General features: G+C 41.1%; 1 protein-coding gene across 1 annotated transcript in view; it reads left to right on the top strand.

The window, feature by feature from the left end:
* The first annotated feature begins 997 nt into the window (after positions 1–997).
* tgfbr3 (transforming growth factor, beta receptor III) overlaps positions 998–22,452 on the top strand; it is a 71,553-nt gene continuing 50,098 nt past the window's right edge. The window contains exons 1-2 of the mRNA XM_035175941.2: positions 998–1,391; positions 6,251–6,434. Of these exons, the coding sequence (XP_035031832.1) occupies positions 6,374–6,434 (61 nt within the window). The 5' untranslated portion in view covers positions 998–1,391; positions 6,251–6,373. The remainder of the gene's footprint in view (positions 1,392–6,250; positions 6,435–22,452) is intronic.

Raw genomic sequence — 22,452 nt, 5'->3', positions numbered from 1 at the left:
CACTGGTAGATACAACTTTTTAATTGTTGCTAAACAGATTTTCCCTCTTGCCAGTCAGGCAGTATTGCCGACAATACACAGAAAAATGAGTAGGTATTAAACCTTGTGGGTAATGTTGTGGCTATTGTTTAATAATACACTGCACGCAGTGTATGGAAATAGTTTGCCGAATGCTCACTGTCTAGCATTTTGATGTCATTATCAATCGATTATATCAATAAGCTAAAGTTATACATTTCTGGTTTAGCCCACAGGCTTTCCATGAGTGCTTAATATCAGTGTCCCCACTGATCTACATGCAGGTGTAGCTGGGACATACCCAAAGGTTGGATACGGCTCGATATGGCTGGAAGGATGCAGTGCATGCCAGTCTGCACTACTGTGCAAATAGTAAAGGATGCAGTACAGGTTTAGAGTGTGTCTTACAGTGCATATTGTCAAAAATGTACGCAAACTTGTTTTTATTGTCAGGATTGTATAGCTGAAAACAAAATAAAAATAGCTGAAATAGTATGGACAGGCTGGGAACTACAAATGCATAATGAGTTCAAATAGAAAAACAAAAGTTGCCTGCTAAGGTGGTCATCGTTTTGATTGATTTTGGAAAGTTTGAATCTGTAAAGCATTTTAAGTGTAATAAGATGGGATACTTTCATTCTCTATTAGTCCTACAATGGAGCAATCTTACAGCACTAAAGGGGACAGTAAAAATGACAAACATCAGTGAGTAAATGTGCAATATACACTTAAGGAAGTGTGGAAATAGAAATAATATATGCAATGTAAACAGGGTTCCTCGTGGAGAGATATGTATTATTGTAACAACTCAGACGTCAACATAATCTGGAATGAGGACCCCCATGCAGCTGCACATCGCTCTGTGGACCCCCATGTGATATAAGCCTGTTGTAACAACACTGTAAGTATCGCTCTTCTGTCTGCACTGTAAAGGATTGTGACTCTTTTTAAAACTCACTGCAACTTCACACAAGTGAGAAGTGGGACCCGATGAGCCAGCAGCAGGGGCCCCTGATCAGCCCGTGCACGCCGCTCTGGGGACGCTCTGCGGCGGCCACTCTCTCGCTCGGCTCAGCCTCCTCCCTCCAGGCCCCGCCTCCCGCATGAAGCCCTCCGCAGAAGAGGAGGCAGACAGAAGACAGTTTAAAACTCCGAGCCAGAGACGCTGTTTGTCCAAACTTTGTTAAACTGTCGCCTCAAGTTCGTCCTCAGCTCAGTGTTTTTTTTATTCACCACTGGAAAAAAAAAAACAAGGGTTTGAAGAGGAGGAGAAGAAGAAGGAGAGTGGGTGATATCCGCATCCAGCAGCAGCGGAGCGACTACAAACTTTCCCCCCAAGTTGACTTCACAGTTTTCGGGAGACTCTTCACTGGGTACGTCCGCTCCTTTTTCTTTTAACCAGGGCTACTAACAAGTAAACAAGTTAGCCTGTTTGTAAAAGAACACGGTTTATTCAGTGGCTGTCAGTCTGTCAGAGTCGCCTGTGAGTGGAGTAGCAAACAGTATTTCCCAGTAAGCGAGTGTTTACTTCACCGCCCTTAAATGCAGCTGCACATCTGTGCGAGGACATGCAGCCATCCTCCTCCTGGAGCTGCGAGCTGTTAGCTAACACTCACGTCAACATGCTCCTTTCTCCTGCTTGGGCTGGTTTGTTAGAAAAACCAACAGGTAAACAGAGGTGAACCTCTTCAGACAGAGAGGCAGTGGTGTTCGGTGCAGCAGATCGGACTGTCAGTGGGAACACGCGTGTAGGTCTTTTAAATGAGAGCCCCGTGAAGTCAACAGGAGTGAGTTCATCTGCACATGGAGATGGAGGCTGGTTGAAATGCTGCTGTGTGTGTGTTTGAGCCACCGAGGTCAGTGTGCGATGCTGTGACTGGACGAGCTGGGCAACAAGAGAAGCAGCGGAGTTTTGATGGATGAGATCAATAAGCACAACTCATCTGATGATGAAGTAACTGTAACCCTACAGACGCATGATTGACCTGCATCTACTTTATTATATTGGTCCTTTAGCGTCTGTTGTATCTGCACACGTTTGCGTTTGAAGTATCTTCCCACGTGTTGTCCATGATAACACATTTGATCGATCAACCGAGAGCTGCAACTAATCATTAGTTTTGCTATTGGTCAATCTTTTGATTAATCGTTTAGTTGCTCGGCCGATGCCAACAGTCCACAATCCAAAGTAGTTCAAGTTCATATCACACATGAGAAATGATGCTTTATTATGCATGATAAAGTGAAACATGACTGAAAAGATTGAATGCAAAATATCTACAGATCAAGTATCTGTCAAGTAATTAATCGATTTATCAAGTAATCATTATATCTCTAATTTAAGAACTTGTTTATCAAGTAAGTAAGTTTGTTTAATATGGCACCGAACCTGTGACAGAGCAAGTCACAAAGTGCTTCAGAGGAGAACAGCTGCTAAAGTTAAACAAGAAAAGAAAGAGACAAACCATTTGCACAACAAAAAAAACTGTAATCAATACAATCAATGTTAATTTAGATTATAAGAACATGCCATTTGGTGGACTTGTGATCAAAATGCTGCATTGTGACCAATACAATCTGGTTTAGTTATTTGTTTTACGCTCAGTCCCAGATATACATTACGTGTGCAGGATCTGTGTGCATGGCAGCGCAGCAGGACAATGTGCGCACCATGCACTGGCACCGCAGTCTCAACTCAGACCTGGATGTTTTGAAGCGTTTTCTTACCTGAAGGTGTTTGTGTGTGTGTGCTGACATGTGTGTGGCTCTGTGAGAATTAAGGCCGTGAGAAAGACTTGTAATCAGTCATCCAGAGCCGCATTTTTCTGGTGGAAGGGGCGAGAGGATTGGTGGTTTGCCAGCTTGACCCGGCCACACATTCACACTGGAAGGGGAGAAAAGCTCAGGCAGGATTATTCAGCAGGTCATCTGACCACGCTAACATCTCCGTGACTTATTACTGTATGAAAACGTCTGTCAGATGAGTAAGTCTTGCTCACGCACCACTCAATGCAGAGTGTGACCCTGACAATACCTCAGTCTTTTGTTTTGCTGCTCTCTTCATTTATGGCTTTGTGATTATGGAAACACAGTGTAATCCCTCTGCATTCTACAACATTTAACTGCAGTTGCATGCATACGCAATGACATGGTTAAAAGCCAGGCCTTTAACACTGAAGCGACCACAAGTATGCAGCTTGCTTTCAGTATCGTGTGGTACCTTCAGTCTGGGGTCTGCACGCGCTGATGTACTTTCCAGATCTTCTCTGGGTGAAATAGCGGCTTGGTTTAAGACGGTCAGGGTCGAAGAGAAGTCACATGAGGTGATTTGAGTTGTTGCTGCAACAAAACCCGGGGCCACGGCACGGAGCTTTTGGTGTAAAACCGTCACGCTCAACTTCAAGACAAGGTCCAAAAGTCTCTTGCGGTAAATCTTTCTAGATAATGAGAATGTTTTTTTCCCATCAGCTCTTCTAATCTTCTACCTCAATCTGAACCCTGTTCCAGTCTGAGACGCATCAGAGGAGTAAGAGGCTGTTTAGTTTCAGCCCCGAAAGTCACCTTCCTTTGCTATGGTGCAGGTATTACAGCAGAGTTTACCTTCGATTAGTCAGTGAGGAGGTGAATGTCAAAGAGGGACATAAATCAAACAGAGGTCACTGGCTCTCTCTCGCTAGCTGAAAGTGCAATATTTGTCATGATCTTCCAAAATGACTTCCCAGCTACCGCAGAATGAAAGGCCCTTTTGTCCTTTGCAAGCTGCTCTCGCCGCAGAGCGATGCACCTCAGTACTCTAGGCATCACTTCCCATACAGCCTGTGTGCATGAGTCGAGAGGTGCACATCTGTTTCTTCCACGTGGTTCTTTTACTCGTCACACTGGCAGCCTTTAACCTGTGAACATGTGCGATTCCTGTCACAGCACCTTCAACCACATGGGTTCTGACGTTAGACGTGAGCTCCAGTTCCAGGCCTATATGTCATATAGCATCAGATATCACTAAGAGCAGTAGTTTGCATAACTTTGTCTGTGGACCGCGTCTTTCTAAAAAACTGTTGGGCCACTGAACATGTCTGATAACAATCAAGAATTAGAGTTTAAAAAGATATTGGTGTCAAATGCACCTGGCTCAAATTTTTGCTATTGCTTTTCAGAGTGTTAGAACAGCTACTGTATTAGTTCCTATGTCTTTTTATTGGATATCTTATTGAGTATGGAAAAAGCATCTCTCTGCGTGGGTATTTCCTGTGGCAGCAGGGGACAACGGCGGGGCGGCATTGCTAGGCGACACGCTGACATCTTTCATGGCGCGCTCTATTAACTAGAGCGTGTCATAGCCTCATAAAGACGACGGATGTTGATAAAAGATTTTACACAATGTTACTTTTTGTTTGTGTGCTTTCAGCACCTACTCAGTGTTATGTTTGTCCAACCTAATAGAAAGAGGGGATGTAGTGAGCACTAGCTGTGGCTCCTTCTCCAACAGATGTGTTGATGGTAATTTATCAGACTTAACAGCAACAGGCCTGCACCCTCGTATCACAAATGGCACTATAAGGGGTGGCTGGTTTACTGACTGTGTGGCTGCTGGAACCACAGTCACATACCAGGCAATTTTCTGTGGTCGCCCCCACATGAATATTGCACCAATCAAATTACAGCACCAGCAGAGTCAGCTGGAACCAAAAAAGTTACACCCTTTAGGGAACACTAATGTAGACAGAAATAAATTAAACTGCAGTTTCTTCTTTTTGATATACTAGTGCAGTGCCCGTTTTAAAGGTTCAGTGTGTAAGCTGGAAAATAGTGACGTTTTCACGAGTGTGTTTCATCTAAATCGGACAAATTGTGGTTTTCTTTACTCCAGAATGAGCTCTTGATATTTAAATACTTTATATTTACATCGGGAGCGGGTCCTCTCTACAGAGGCCACCACGTTCTTTAGAGTAGCCCAGACTGGACAAACTAAACACCTTTTGAGTTTCTATGACAACTTAAGGCTACTACAGGTTCTCTTTCATGTTTGGAAGGGGAGGGTGAGGTGAGGGGTATTCAGCTGCAACATGAAACTTCACCACTAGATGTCCCTAAATCTTACACACTGAACCTTTAAACCTGCCTATTCGAAATAGGGTGTCCTCTTGACCTGTGTTAATTCTCCGGAGCTACTTCCGAATGAGTCCTCCTCAAACAGTTTTACAATAAACTGTCACTATTTATTGTTTGTGTGCTGGATGTTGTGGGCAGAGCTTTTTATAAACAGTCCATGGGGCAGAGTAAAGGTATACAACTTTGTTTTCATCCTACCTGGTTTATCTGCCGTCAAGATTTTATAGTCAGTGTTTTTCATAAAATGAAACTGGATTTGTTTCATTACTATTCACGTATGTGGATTATATATACGTTTGAATTGTTTACTCAACTGCTAACTACATGTTCAACTCGACTGTTAGCACACTGCTCCGCCCCCACTGGTCGCCTGTTTATTACATTCTTATTAATATTGAACGTATTGCGTGTCCAAATCACACCAAACTCTGCATTGCACTTCCCAGGACCACTAAGAAAATGTGTAAAGCCAAGTGAAAAGCCAAAAAGATGAACGGCTCCGGGATATGCGTTCCACATACAGACAGACGTTTGCGGAATTAGTTGGTCGATTTTTATCAAATATGAACACAAGTCAAAAAATAACATTTCAGTGTCAGTTCGACTCTTTATCAGTTAAATCACTTGCCACTTCATTGCTCACATGTTCAACTCATTATTCTTATCGGTTAGAAACTCTCTCTGAAGTGAATAATAGCAACTTGTAATTTTTTTCATGGCAGCCAGTGTTTGGAGTCAGATTACTGAGGTTAAAGCTTCAGATGAGGTCATGCTGATTAGCTTGGTTGTATTAAGCTTCTTACCCAAGACCCCACTGGAGCATCCAGTGTTGCCTGACACCCTCAGTGAAAGTGTGTTAATAACCTGTGGCATGTTCCAATGTGTTTCACACCCAGCAAGCCAGCAGCCATCCCACCCTGCTCACACACTCTGAGCAGCGGGAAGGTGTGTGTGTGTACCATGGTCCTTTGAAGCATATATGTGACCCCCCCCCCAATTAACCCACCCGGATTAATCCCCCAGTCTCCAAACTGCTGCTACTCATGTCTCATCTCATCATTGTCCGAGCTCATAACCTCCTGCTTCTTCAGGTTGACATTCTCTACTTTTGTTCACTTTGCAGCTAGAGCTGGAAGCTGACTTCCTGTACGCCACTCCATAGAGAGGGAAATCCTTGTGGAGGAAAGCAGGAGAAAGGCCTGTTCATCCACCGTCCTCACGCTGGAAGCTGCAGGATAATATCAATATGGCTTTAAGATCACCCGTTCCTGTGTTACTTCTTGCAATATGTTGCCTAGCATCTGCAGGTAAGTTTCTCTCACTGCTTCTGTTTATGAAAAATAATGCTCTTAACAGATTCATGTGACTGTTGTTTGCAGCAAAAATCTTGTTTTTGAGCCAAAGTCCTACCCATTTAAATGACACTGATCAGATTCTGCATGTGAATATACACATGCATTTTGTGACTGTTTCACCATCACTTTTGAACATGCTTTGGTTGCCTGCAATTAAACAGTCCATGTGGAGAGCACAGTGTAATCTTGTTTTAATCCCTTTAATAGTTTTAGTTTTGGATTGACTGACTGACAGACTTAATTTGCCATAGTGCCCTTCTGCTAGTATGGCTAAAAACAGTATTAATATGCTACATTCTTCTTCAATGTAATAGCCTAAAGAATATGTTATTTTCATTGTCACAGAAATGTCAACGTGTCAGTTAAAATGCCAATGGTGTAAACAGAGGTTAGCACCACGGTAACCACTTTGGCTTTGGCCTTTTTTGATATAATTAGGAAAAAAATAGCATAAAGTCTACGACAGTGATGATTTAATTGAATTTAATGTTTTCATTATTGCAGAAAAAAACATAGATTTTCTGTTTCTGGTGAGAAGTTGGGCTGTAGGCATATCTGCATTGACCAGAAATGGGTGGAGTTAGAAGTTGTGGATTTGGCCTTGAGGTGTAATAAGAAGAGCTGTCACTGCTGTAACATTCACATTGGCTTCAAAATCTAATGGCGGTTTCTGTTGCTTAGTAACGGGACCAAAATATAAAATTGTCTGACCTAAGCCCCATGGTTTGATGAAAAATCAGTTGGGCTACAATCTGGCACGAACTGCACTGAGAATACTGTACATTCCTCCTCTATTTTTCAGATTGTGATATGTTCTGTTTACAGACAGTGGTTTTACAATGTATGACTTTGGATTTGAACTCGCTCCAGCTTTAATCTGCAACATCCCGTGTAGTTTTTCTGTGGTAGCACAGGAATAATTACCCAGTAGGAGGCATGCTACATAACAAGCTCTACATAAAAAAAGTGCGGTTCGCATTTTTCATGCACTCAGTCCGATTCCTGTCAAAAGTTATGATTTCAAAAGTTCTTCTCTATCCTCTGGAGGTTTGAACCGCACTCCAGAGAGTTGACTTTGACTCAAACAATAGCAGCGTAGTCAGTATGTGCTGTGGGTAGAGCAAACATCATTTCTCCCACAATACCAGGATCTCCAACACAATGAAGTCGCATATGAAGTTTTCCTCTTAATTCTTCCTCATACGGCAAGAAGCATTGTTGTACTGTGTCACAAGGGACAGATATTTACAGTTAGACGACCAAATGCCCCTTCCTCCAAAGTGCACTGGCAGAAAGTGTGCTTAGTGACGTATGGTCTAATCTTCAGATGCTCTTGAGTAAACCAAACACTTCATTTGTGAACAAGTAAAATACAGATGAACACATTTTGACTAAAATTTCAATTTTAAAAGACATTCTTCCATTTATTTGGCCAAATTAACATCTTTGTATACATCACCAATACAGCCAATTTTCACCTCTCCTCTCACTCTCTCTCTTATTCTGTCTATTTCTATCTTCTCGCAGCATCTGTGTAAACAGTCACATCTGCCCTTAAAACTTGTCAGGAGAGCTCTTACGTAATGTTTAGATTAGTCTGCAATGAGTCTTCTCTCAGTGTAATGCAATCCAGGATCTGGGCCTCCTCCCATAACTCTTAAAAGTGAGACTGAGAGCACCTTGACATCCATATTTCAAGCCTTTGGTCTGCTGCTTCACTCTACTACGTTTTGGTGTTTTATAACTCCCCCCCCCCTCTTATCCTTACCACAATTTTGTAGTCGTCTCTCACCAGCTTGCCAGAATGGGTATTTTATGAAGGACACTGTATATTGTGGACCTTCGGGCTGACTGTGGGTCTTGCAGGAGCCATGCCAGATATTAATTTGAGGCACTTGCCAGAAACAGCTCCGGCAGGATGCTGGTCATACTGGAGGCATAACGCTGGGCTGGTCGCTCACTGAAAACACACCAGTGTTATTGAGTGCTGCAGAACATTTGCCTCCTCTTATAGACTTTCCCGGTTTTAGTTATATGGCAGCTTGATGAATGATGAAGCAATCAGAGTGACTCTTTCTGCAGCTATTCATTGTTGAACCACATAGTCTTGCATTGGGATTGTGGAACTAAACAATAGCTGGAAAAAGGAATTGAATGGTGCTCGTATTAACAAACCATATGTTTAACTTAAGGATTTTAACCGCTTTTTTACAGTAAACAACTTTCTCTCTGTCTGCATTTTTGTATATTCTGGGCAGACAATAGTCAACGTGATGCCAAAAGTGGTTGCAATGTTTTTTTCCGCCCATAGTTGAGCAAAAAGTCCGTCTATATACCCACAAGTCTTTCTTAGGGCCAGTCAGAGGGGGGACTGCCAAAAGGCATTGTGCAACCGCTGTAATCTGAGAGGTGGGAGAGCAAGGGGGAGGAGAGAGGCAGGCGCGGGCGTCTAGTCCAAATCGACACACTCCACACACGTACGACGTGCCAAACCGACAAAGTCCCTTCCAGCACGCTAAACCAGATGTTGCTTCATGAGAGGAGCTGGAGCGGCGCACCACAGAGGCTGTGTGCTGCTAGGCAGAGTGGTTGGGATGTTTACATAGCAACAGGAGTCCTGAGCGTGTCTAATTACAGGTCTGCTCTCCCCCGCGATGATGCCTTTATCTTAACAGCGCTGTCAAGGAGGAGGCAGCCATTCTGGCTCTGACCGTTTATTTTGCTTACTTATTAAATGGATGTCACCCTGGTATTACCCACTTTAATTAAAAGCAGTGTATAAATTGAATTATGGAGTATTTACAAACTGCTTTACCTTATCTCACTCGCTTTTTTGTTTCCCACTCTCTCTCACACACACACACACACACACACACACACACACACACACACACACACACACACACGCACACACACACACACACACACACACACACACACACACACACACACACACACACACACACACACACTTGAATGAGCTTCAGGAGACAGGTCTCATATCTCGCGTCCAGGTCCATCGTTCCTTGTCAAAGTGGCGCATACGCAAATCAGCTGGAGTAAACCGAATCCAGCCCCTTTTTTTCTCTATCTCTCCATAGTTCCAGTAAGAAGGCGTATAAATAATGTTGCCCAGAGCCAGTAATGAGAGACAGCTGGGGTGATCGTGCGTTTTCCATTGTGTTTCATTGCCCTGTAAAAACAAAAAAAATAAGAAAAAGAAAGGAAAAGCCATCGGAGCAGAGTTGGAGTAAGAGAGTGATGCAGAGTGTGACTTCATTGAAGAAAGATAGAGTAATAATAAAACAACTTGACTCCCTCTGTTCAGTTAAACTTTGAAAAGAAAATGTTGCGCTGTAAGGTTTTAATGCTTGAGATTTACACAGCTAGTGTGAGTTTACACTATCAGAACTTGCGTTGCATGACTCTATCTGAACAACAGTCCTAATATGGGATGCTAAGTGACGGCTTCCAGGTGGTGTGTTTCATCAGGCCAGACCCTCGCGGGGCCTCACCTTCCGCACTCCATTTCCACCAGATGAGCCCGGCTGAAAGGCCTTGTCCCAATTTTTTCTGAGCTTCTGTCCAAAACAAATGACAGAGGACCCTTCTCTGAGCCTTCATCTCAAACACACACTGCTTGTTTATCAAAGTTTGATTTCAGATATGAAATAAAGACAGAAGTTGTGATCTAGGTTGCTGTAGCAATAAGATATCCATAGGTGCAATGGTCCATGACAACATTGGCTTTATAAAGGGTGTAATACTATTAGAAGGGGCAGCACGGTGGTGCATCCCGGTTCAGCCGGGGGTCTTTCTGTGGGGAGTTTGCATGTTCTCCCCATGTTTGTGTGGGTTTTCTCAGAGTACTCTGGATTCCTTCCATAGTCCAAACACAAGCAGATGAGGGTTAGGTTAATTGGAGACCCTTAATTGATCAGCGTGAGTGTGAATGGTCTGTTGTCTCTGTATGTTTCCTCAACTCTCTTGGTGATGTTAGCTGGGATTGGCTTCAGCTCTCTCCCCAGTGACTCTCAAATGATAGAGCGGTATAGAGAATGGATGGATTGGTGCACTTTCTCTTTGGTAACTTCCTGGAAGCATACTTTGTACGTACTGCATTCATACACAAGGCATTGTAGCATTTAACAAGTCATTCTTCTTCTTTACTCTCTCCACCCTGAAGACGAAAAAGACCGGTGGACTGTAGCCCCCTTTCAGCCTGTGTGAAAACGCCGTCTGCCTTGCCCTTTTCACCTTTCTGGCTCCCTCACACTGGGCTCACACACTGGCACAAAGGCCGGGCATTGTTTCACTCTTTGCTGTCTGTCGATGGCAACCTGCTGCTTCTCAGAGGCCCCTAATATCACATCTGAGTGATGAGGAACAAAGGCATCTTTCTGGATTGTCATTTGATTGATGTCAAAGAATGTACTTGGCGTTTCTGATTTAGCAAAGTCCTCTGCACATGCTGAAGTGGTTGTATGATGTGCTAGTTGAGCTGACTGCTAGTTAATTGTTAAAAATTAGACATAGTGGTGCCTCACAAAACCTACTTTGGCCATTTAGACAGTGTGCACAGCATAATTAACAGTACAAAGTTTTGTATTTGTTGTTTCAGCAACTCACAGAATTAACATTAAGTAGCCTCCGCTAATGGCACAGTCACCAGCTTAAACACCTTTCACAACTGTTATTTTGTTCAAACAAAACGGAAAAGTTCAATGGTCTGGACCAAACAAGGTCGGTGTGAAAGCGCCCTAAGAAAATGTGAGTCTGTGGCTGAGGAGATTGTCCATTAACCAGAGGGTTGTTGGTGCGATCCCTGGTTCATCTGGTCCACATGCTGAAGTGTACTTGTAGTGTTACGTGATTTGAGTATTAAAACTAGAAATGCGCTGCATAAATCCAGTCCTTATACCATTACAATTCATCTTGTGATGTGTAATAAAAATACCAGCTTTTGCAATTTTAAAATTGCATTCTTTCAAATTGTGGCTTTGATGTAAAACATCTAACTGTTAAGCTTTAATTTGGAGTGTTGCGTAGGCTCTACAACATGTTTTATAACCTCTGTTTTATAACCTTTTAGAATTTTCTGGCTCATAGATGGCAATTTAAGTATTCTTCAGTTTTTCAACTGAACTTATTCCCAACCCTCTCCACCACCATGACTTTTCATTATGGCTGTGGATGATATTAAGTTATGTACATGTACATTGATGAGCTCTGGGAAGGCAGATGATCCATCACAAATCAAATTATGCTGATATCGAGTGCAACCGGACAAGTGACCCCAGGGCACGCCTCCCTGATTCCCCCACTGAGACTGAATCTGTGTGGATGCACGTTGATGAAGTGGCTGTTCCTTAAACCCCCAAGCTTCTGTCAAAGACCGTGGCTTATGCATCTATGACTGATGATTGATGCGCTCGAAGCAGCGGGACAGACTTTTGTGTCCTTAGCCATGTTTATTCAGGCACTTCTCCTCAGTGTTCTGGGTTAGCTGATGCCAGCTCTTAGGCAGTGATGGAAACATGACACGCGGGTGAACATCTTAATTTCTTCTACTTCTTTATTTCTATATGTCTATACAGTGACGCTGCACCTTTTCCAGTGCAATGTTATGACATTCGTTGACCCTCTGGACGTTGGCGCATAAATAGTCATGATTGTTTGTGTACGTGCACATTTTGAGAACAAATTGCAACAGCAAATTTTTCTCCTGATGCAATATGTTTCACGGTAACATTGTCACTAGTGTCCGTGGGTCTTTCTCTGTTGTTTGTTGTGTTTTCCACCCCCGACGTTGGTTTCTGGAGCATTCGTAGCATTGATTATGATTCACCATGAACACATGTATCTCTACCAGGGTCTGAGATATTGGAGGAGTGTATTGAGAAATACAGTCCTCTGAGATATTAGAGGAGTGTATTGAGAAATACAGTCCTCTGAGATATTAGAGGAGTGTATTGAGAAATACACCTCGCAGGGAGGGTCCGACATTTGCTCTCTTTCAAAATGAAACCCAAAGAAAAACACTGTTCACTTTCCAGTTTTATGTCCTTAAAGGAAAGGAGTCAATCGCCCTTTTTTAGTGGGTGTACCTGCATTTTAAAAAAGAACGACGTATATTCAAAAGAGGTATTCCTGTCGTTCTATATCAACCTTCACTTAAATCATTTGAATCTAATGGTTCCCTCATAAACAATCATTCATGTTATACTTTCCTAAATAACTGAATGCATTGTAAGTCTAAATACTCTTTTAAACACTATATTGTTTTAGTTTACTGATGCTGGACCAGTTGGTTCAGTTGGTCTCATCCATTCACTACTTTCTGGTTAAACACACTCATTCAGTTCTTGTTTCCCGACTGCGCTGACGTTTGTCTTCTTTAATAATATAGGTCCAGACAGCACATGTCAGCACCCATCAGTAAAGACATATATCGGTAGCACATTCAGTAAAGTCTTTATTCATATACACACACTCTGGATCTCTCCCAGCGGTCTCACTTTACACAGTGGCTCCTGTGTTCCTCTGGGAATTAGCCTTGTCATCCACCTCTTCAAAGCCCTTTGATTTACTGTATGTCTGCTTTTAGAGGTAGAGAGGAATGTGGCCACTTCATCTTATCTGCTCGCAGGTTCATCTGCTGCTCGTAATTAGTTAAGATGTCTTTTCCAACTAATGTTGATGGTTTAACAACAGGTGCCCACTCTGTCTGTCACAGCTGATGAACAACAGCCAGGCTTACTGTCAGGAATGGAAAGTGTTTAATATTGTTCAATAGCAGTCCTTTACAAATCAACCTACTGCCATTACATGCAAGACCACAGGTCATTTTATAGTTTGATTGATTTATTTGCTGAAATCTCTCTCTAACTGACTAGCTACTAAAATCCATATCGAATACGCTCCAACTTAATCAAAATGTTTATTTGCTAATCCAACTCACTTTCAATTCATCCCGTGCCCTCAAAACCCTGCCTAGGGTTTTGCCTTTCAGGCAATAAATAGGGGACGGGTGTCACTGAGGGGGTGGAGCAGTTGTCCTCTGACCAGAAGGTTGGCGGCTCGGATCCTAGCCCATGCCGAAGTGTCCTTGGGCAAAATGCTGAACCCCCCCCAAAAATGGCCCCCAATGAATGCTAATTGTAAGTCGCTTTGGATAAAAGCGTCAGCTAAATGACATGCAATGTAAAATAGGCTGCTGTATCTTCTGGCTCAGAAAGAGGCAGAAGTGGAAGACTATAAGGGCACTCAGAGAGCACATACCTCCACCAAGGCTGATCGCCATAATGCATATACATCAGATACATATACCAACAACTTAAACATAGGTAAAATATCCATCCTCGATTGTTGAAAGGAATATTTGTTACTTTACAGTAACTGAATAAAGATAACTCCCCTAAAGATACTTAATTTGATTCTTAAAATACAGATCATTTGCTGGGTCTGCACTTAATTTCACCTGCTCTAACCCTAACCATTTTCATAAAAATATCTGCATTATTTGTTGAGAAATTCCCAAATAATTGAAAAACAACATTATAGAAAGTGACAACAAAATTCCTGTATCCACCCCCATGATTGAATCTGCTCCAAAAGTAAATGGGTTCTTTCTTTTCCCACACCCCACCCATCCACTAAGTTTCCACATAATTAGTTCAGTAGTTTTTGCATAACAAACAAACAGCAAAGAAAACTTAACCTCCTTGGCGAAGGTTAAAAAGGACTTTTAACTCCTCAGCATTTTTTGGGAAAACCAAGAACAGGTATGAAGTTGGTGTCTTGGTCAGTCGAAATCACATTCCTGCTACGGGCATGTAGTTTTCTGCAGACATGCAGAACTTTGTAACACCGGTGGCTGAGAAGAGAAAAATGAGTTCACTGATTATGCAGTCATCAGAAACTGCAAACACTTGGCCGGCTGACCACTCAAGAAAAAGAAACAGATTTTATTTCAGTTAAAATATCTTGAAAATATGCAAATTTTAACACAAGTAAAAGAGAGGACAGGAAGTGTTCTTTTGTGTAAAAGATGGAAATACGACATTATTTATCGTAAGGTTTCGTAAAGAAATGTGATTATACTTTTCACACATTAATAATGAAGCTGTATATATAGCATTTGTAATCTTTAAACTGGTGGTTTGTCTCTAAGGAAAACAAAGCAGTGAAACCCCTGAGTTTTCCTTTAGCTATACCGTATAGCCATAATTTCTTTGTTTTGTTTTTGTTCTTCTGTCATTATAAATAAAGTCAGGTATTCACAATTAGTTATTTAATAGATTAATGTACAGTACATGTATATTCTGGAAAGATCATTAGCCATTTTCCTCGACTGTTTCCCCTTTGCTTCCCTTTATGTTCTGTGTCTTCACTGTTGCTGAAGCTTTTACATCCACAGTAATGTAAATCTTTGTCTGTCCACCTGTTATCATACTTAGGCTTTGCTTACATACCCATACTTGTATTTGCGTCACATCTCCCACACAAATGAAACACAACCCATTGAAACTGCTGTTTTTTCACAGTTTTTTCAATCGCATGCGATCTGACAAGACCACGATAGATCGATCTACCAACAAAGTGTTTGGGTGATATCGAGTTACGGACAGGTTTGGAGGATATCAGACGTTAGGTTTTACACTTTGATGGGGAGAGTTTACGACTTCCCTGATGGAGTCCGGGCCCACCCCTGCCCTCCTCCCTTCATCCCATTCCAGCTTCCTCCTCTCATGCCTCCAATTTTACAGTCCAGAGATAAATCCCTTTCATAGGCGGAGCCGATGAAGTGAACTTACACTACCCTTATGAAGGGCTTTGCTCACTTCCTGTAGTAGTGGCTTCAGGTTCAGGGGTGAGTGGGCTGTGCTAATGTCAACACTGCAGAACTAGTTATTCTTTAGTCCAAAGCCCCTTAGGAAAACAAGAGCAGGCAGAATATTACGTTCCCTAAACTGGTCTGCATGGTTTTTGGTTCATGGGAATCGTGCCCTGCAGTAAAAAAAAAAAAAAGTCCAGAGGATTCATGTAATCCTGTGCTTCATAGGGGAACTGGGATAAAGATAAGATATAGAGCACATTTTTGAAACAAAGAGGCCCTTCTCTTCTACTTTGTATTTATTGTAATTAAATTGGCCTTATTATATCTTTGCATTATTGAAAAAGTATATTCCATATGCATTAAGTTTCATTATTGTCTTCCTCATTGTTTTTCTCATATGTGGTATTATGACATTGGTTTTACGAGGCATGTGTTGACATTAGTGAAGTTATCTTTACTGTCCTGACTGAAGAAACACAATCGGCCTGCTTGCCGCAGAACACTGGGAAACTTGACATGTGAGGATGTGTATACACACACGGAGGGAAGGTTCTGTTTGTTTATCTTCGGAAATGGCTTTGTGGGAATATCAGATTTGTCCCTAACTGGCACACAGGCTTACGTCACTTCCTCTACCCAGCTCTTGGCTCAGTGCCCCGATGTGGAGAACAACAAAGTACATTCTCTGGAAACAGACGCATTTATCTCTTGTAGGGCCTAAGATACAAGAGGACTGTATTGATAAATGCACCTCGCAGGGAGGGTCCAACATTTGTTCTCTCTCAAAATGAAACCCAATGTTAAACACACCATCCACTTTTCAGTTTTATGTCCTGAATATGTACCCTTTATTTTGGAGTTTGACCAGAATATAGGGAAGTTTATAGTTTACTTTAGTTTAGTTCATTCATGTCAGTTTAATCCAAAAACAAAACTATACACTACAGTATTTCCCTCTGAATTCATTCAATCTATGGTGGTAACAGGGGTGCACGCACATGTGCACGAAATGCAAAATATAGGTAGTGACAGGTACACAGACTAAAAAGTAAAAGATAAATGATTGTGTGAGAGAACGAACTGCATTGCAGGCCACAACTGCAGCTTAAACTATGAGTTGTGACTGTCTGCGTGGACAGTAAATACATAAAGGAACATAACACGAGCACACGGTAGCCCCATCAACTTTACTCGATAGGTTCATACCATTTCATTATTTTCTCATTATACATTTTCTTAAATTGAATATTATTTGAGCAACATTTTAAATCATTGTCAAGAGAGTTCCACGGTTTAATATATATAAACAGAAATACACTTCTGCTCTAATGTAATGTGTGCATAGGTACTTTATACTTCCTTCTACGATCCTCGTCACTTGTCAGGTAGCAGTCCATTGCTGGCTTCACACATAAATGCGCTGATCCTGATCAACATTTATGTGTATTCTTCATTTCATTTTTTTTTTACTATCTTCCCAGAGACATCAATTCAGTTTCATCCATTATGATAGTAATCTAATATTAAAACGAGTGATAATATGACATTAGCTTGCATAATAGTCAAGTATTCACTTCACAATGCTATGGGCTCATGTGGATATACTCAGTGCAAGAAACCCTTCTTTAGAGCATTACAAACTGATAACAGCATTGTTTCTGTTATGGATGTGGGCCATCTATTTAAAAAACAGTTATTTTTAAGTCCTAAAATAATTGTAGTTCAATCCTGAAATAACAACCTCCGACAGATAGTTTTCACGAACTGCAAGACAACCAGTAGTCTGCATCATGTCAATTCACATGCTGATTACTTTCTACTGCTAAAATATGACGTGACTCAATTTTGAAAAGCTTTTATTCTGAGAGGTGTGAATGGCAAAGCAGGACTTTTGATCGGCTTCATTTTGTTATGCGTCACACTTGTCTGGAGTAAATGTGTGTTGGATTTAACTGAATTTAATATTAGTGCTTTATATCCCAATGGAGGTCACAGTCCACAAGTAGCCTGCCAAAGACTGAGTAGTGTCTGATGACATCACTGCCTGGACTTCATACTGTTTAAATATATCAAAAGTCATTATTTATTCAGTCTCTCACTCTTTAATTTGGATTTACTATGTTTACTTCCTGACTTACCCCTGACAGTATCACATTCAAGTCTAAATCCATTTTAGGCAGTGTACAGTTTAATCATAGAATAACTTAATTAAATCTCTTCACAGAAAAGAAATTCCTCTTGCATGTGGTCTTATAATGCCATATCCTCTCTTATTGTTTCTTTTAGGAAAACTGTGTGTATATTTGGTGCTAATCCCCACAAAGGCATAACTGAAGAAATAAATATATAACATGGGGCGGTAGAGAGAAAAAATGTTAAGTTGCACGTCATGTTTCATAATCATATCCTTTACCTGCTGTGTAGAATAAGTCACATTATGGAACCCTGGTTGTGAACTGTGCAGGAATGAACCACAATTAAAAAAATATCACAGTAAAGTCTAAATAAAGCTAAAGAAATGAACACTAAGAACATTTTAAGTTGAAATTCGGTGAATGGCTTTTAAGGATAATTTCACCTGCTTATAGCACGTTGGACTGTCTCCACACAATTCTAATTACTTTTACAACCTATATGTAAACAGACAATTCAACTTCTTTTTTCATTTAACATTTTAACTGCTTTCAGCACATATGTCAACGTACAATGTACGTAGTTCCGGAAGTAAAAATCGCCTTCATTTTTTAATAGATATTTTGATTATCAGCCATAATATTTTAACCATCCGAAATAGACTTAACACAGGCTACGAGATTTGGAAACAATGTTAAATGCTTCTGTAGAAGCCACAAGTCTGTATTATATCAAATGCATTTCAAGAAAAATATTCGCAATTTCAAGAAGTACTTCCCAATCCACAATCCTCAGGCTCAATAGTGATGTGACGTCTTTGATTGGTGGAGCTTGCTGTTACCATGGAAATGTATACCACAACCACGATCATTATTATCACGCTAGGGTACTACACTATGCACTATATAAAATGAAATATACATACATGATACAAACTACAATATACTGCAACATTGTGTTAACAACAAAGTTCAATTCAAGAAGATCTATTTTGCTACAAATCTAATGTTATATGGTAACGATTCATCTCATAGCTGGTCGGCCAGGTTCCACTCTGTTTATATGGATTGTCTGAACCGTCAATGGAGAAAATTAATGGGAATTTCAGTTCAGGAACCATAGCCGTTCTAAAAGTGGGTGGTCACTGTTACTCTTTTTCATGTTTTTTATCAAACACTGAAAATACAATGTGTTATAGCTATAGTTTTATTATGGTAACCAGTACGTTAAAGACTATCAACTAAAAGTAGCTCAGGAAAAAATCCAGCTCCAGTCATTTTAACTTGCTGTGCCCACCTAGTGAGCTGAGAGTGAAAGCTGCGATGAAAGTTTATGATCTGAATAAGTCTGTCGTTTTTTTCCACCTCGTCAGTTCCCTCTGTTTTCTGATTTTCACAAAGTGAAACCACAACATCTTTTATTCAGTCACATGTGGTTTCATGCACCTGCAACATTTGTCATAGTTGCCAGTTGCCTGATGGCAGACATTTTGAAGACCTAATTTTTAACAGTTAGTGAAATCCAGCCTGTGCTATGACAGCAACAAAGACGGTCTTCTCTTTGTCTTTAAAAGAGCAGATTTAATGTTGAAGGCACCTTTTAGTTTGATGGTGGACATGTAGAGCTGTCCCCAGATTATTTTGGACAGTGTCCGACAACAAGCATCTTTTCATTTATGCCTGATCTATTTCTCATTGTTTGTTCGTCAGCTTTCAAAATGCCCCCTGTGAGTCACAACAGACTGTTAGCGGGTCAGTGGGTGGCACCCAGTCTACTTCAGATTTGCTTTGTTCACAAGTTTCACATCTTCTCACGTGTTTAAACAATGTCAGAAATCCTAGCATGCAAATCTAATAGGGCACATCTGAACGTATGAAAAGAGCATAAAGAATCTCCATGAGGCATTTTCTGAGACTCTGAACCGACTTCATTTTAAATGTTCAATTACAATACAAAAATAGACACAGCAGGTGACAGCTTGACCGGATGGAATGATTGGGGCGATGATGTGATGTTGATGCTGAGTCTGTTGGGTCGGATCAGGACCTGGTTGTCCTGTTAACTTTTGGTCCTGATGCCTCAAATGCTGTTGATTTAACCTGACACAGACAGTCCAATGAGAATGAGACTTACGAATGTCAACAAGATTAATTCAGGATTTAAGTTATTGTACTGTCAGTACGGTCAGGTTGCCATGGTTGGCTTGATTGAGATTGATGGGATCATTTACCGTATATTATCACAGGTATCATGGGTCAGATCTTTGGGAAATGAATCATCCAACTCTCCAACACTTTATTCCTGTATTTTCAAAATAATGTTAAGCTCCAAAACTTTGCTGCAAATAGCCATATTTTTGTAGTGGATCATTTTCATTTAATTTGCTGCGGTTTGGAGATATTAGTTTCTAGCTTTCTACGATATAGTTGTATAATTTTGTACTGTGGTACAAAATTACGGTGGTAATATACAAAGAGCCTATAAGGATCCAACTTATTTTTTTGGGGCATACTTTATTGTAGGATGTAGTTCGGGTTACACTCTCAACTGCTGCCATATTTTTACACAGTTGTGTCTCTGAAGACGTTTAATAAATCTAAGAGATTACTGTTACAGCTGGAGAACCAGATTTACCGTCAGATTGCCCTGTATATTTCGAGTTAAGGATGTATTTGTGATGTGTAGTCTGCAGAGTGTCTGGTAGGCTCGAGCTGGACTTGTTTTTCTGGCAGAGTGAACAACAGTTTCTCTCATTCCTGTGCTGTGGGCGTTTGGCCTGGCCAGCTAAAAGGCACTAGTGGCAGCTGGACAGGACATACTCTGTGCTCCATCGATGACCAAGGAAAAAGAAAAGGTGGATCGAGTGGAGGGGAGACAGAAGGGGGGAGAAAAACAGACAGACAGACAAGGTGACAGAAGACACAAAGCTGTGGCAGGGCCAACAGATGTGAGCTTTTCTTCCTCCACAATTTTTTTCCCCTCTCCATGGAGGTTGTAAGATAATGGCAATGGCATATGTGATGGATTAGAACTCAGCTGGTTTCAACTTGATAGAATAACTGAATGAGTAGTGGAAGCTATTGTCTGTTGCTTTGTTTCATTTTGAAGTTTTTTCTATTGCCGCACTGTAGATGTAGTAAAATTGTTTTTGTATAACTCCAGATTTAGTCATTTGCAATGGATGATTTGTGATCTTTTAAAGTAAATATAAATTAATCATTTTCAAATAAATGAAATAAGTTTTTATTCAAAATGAACATTTTTGCTTTTTTCTGCTTCCTATTTTTTAATTACACCAAGCATCTTTGTCTGCATCAAAAAGAAAAAACAAGGTCACACATATATGCGATAGGCCTATAAAATTGACACTGTCCAGGCTCTGATCTTCACAAAAAGATAGTTGTGATTCAACCTCTGGGGGACATGAATTACAAATTCCATACAAATCTGTGTAGAATTGGGTGAGATTTGTTGCTCTTGAACAAAGCACACAGACTAATTGCAGACTAATGTTGCCTTTCACAGACGTGGCAAAAAATAAACTTTGAATGTCCTTCCATTCTGTCAGTGAGGTACCCTTTTCTCTTTTTCCTTTTCTGTTGGATTTTTTAGCTATTACAAAATCTGATCACTGCCCAATAAGTTCTGTAATCCTTTGGATGTCTCCCAGAGAGAGCTGCATTTTTCTTTGTTTGTCTGGCAGTTGTTTGTTATTCTCCATGTGTGAGGGGAAAAAGTGAGCTATCGTGCCCTCAGACCTGTTTGTGAGAGTGAGGCGTGATGACATGGGTCGAGAGGGAATAGGCTTCAGCCCTGTGGGAGGAAGAGGGAGGAGGAGGGAGGGGGCCTGGTGGTTGGGGGCTGAAATACTGATGCACCACAGGTTTTTGCCATTAAACCCTATAGCAAGGCCTTGCCATGTTTTAATATATGTTTGCTCCCAATAAGAAGTTTAGAGTTAATCTCTTCAGGCTCGTGGGGAGTTCAAGAGAAACGAGAGGCAGCGCAGAGTCCTGGTTGAGACATCTGTGAAGAGCTCAAGAGACAAATATGGCAACAATGAAGCATCTGTGTTTTTCTCGCTACAAGGGGAGATGAGCTGTGCCATGATCTCTGGCTTCATGCTGATATAACATATGCTTGGTGGACAGCACGAAAAGTGAAAACAATAGCTATTTGTTCTGAGAGAAAAAAGATAAAATAAATCAATAAAAAAGTTTCCCCCCTGGATGTACCCCACTACTTTGGCACTGGACTACGTTGGGGAGAATTCAACATTGTTATCGAACTGTCTTTCAGTTAGACTTTAATTATTTCCAAATGTTCCATCTGATTGCTATTGGCAACCTTTACGTCTTCAGCGTGATGTGTTTGAAATGTGAGTGGGCCTAGGCTGGTATGAGGGTATTGGGTAAAACACGAGGTCTGACCCTGAGTGAAAAAGTCAGCCACAGATGCTCTCATACTATACAAGACTTTTTAATGGAAAAGAGCTGTTCGGTACCTCACTCAAACCTCACTGCAAAGTTTTCTTGTGCAACCCTAACGTCATCTGACATGTATCTGAGCGCATTTAAGTGGGTCATGAAGGTGTAAAATGTAAAGGAAGTCTGCACATTGAAAGATCTCCAGCTGTGGTTAACCACCTGAAAGTCTGTGGCGAAGAAGAGGAAGTTCCATCTCATGCAAGAGTTAATGTGCAACCCTATTAAACATTCGACAATCTGTGTTTGAGTCAAGTAGTCCCGACATTTACAGAACACCGAACTCTTCGTTATATGTGACTGACTGAAATGAGAACATACAGAACATACTACAGAGTAAAGAGTCTATGTCTGTGTTGTTGTTGTTTTGCAAGCAATGCACCAATAGGACATTTCCTGGCTGATATAGATAGCTGATAATTAACAGTGAATGATGCAGACACAGTAACTTAAAGGGGACATAGCATGCCCATTTTACCACAAGTTGATATGGTTCCTTGGGGTCTTAATGAAA

The sequence above is a fragment of the Hippoglossus stenolepis genome, chromosome 14 (assembly GCF_022539355.2).
Source record: "Hippoglossus stenolepis isolate QCI-W04-F060 chromosome 14, HSTE1.2, whole genome shotgun sequence".
Lineage (NCBI taxonomy): Eukaryota > Metazoa > Chordata > Actinopteri > Pleuronectiformes > Pleuronectidae > Hippoglossus > Hippoglossus stenolepis.
The sequence above is the reverse complement of the archived record's forward strand: the minus strand, read 5'-3'. Positions and strand labels throughout refer to the sequence as shown.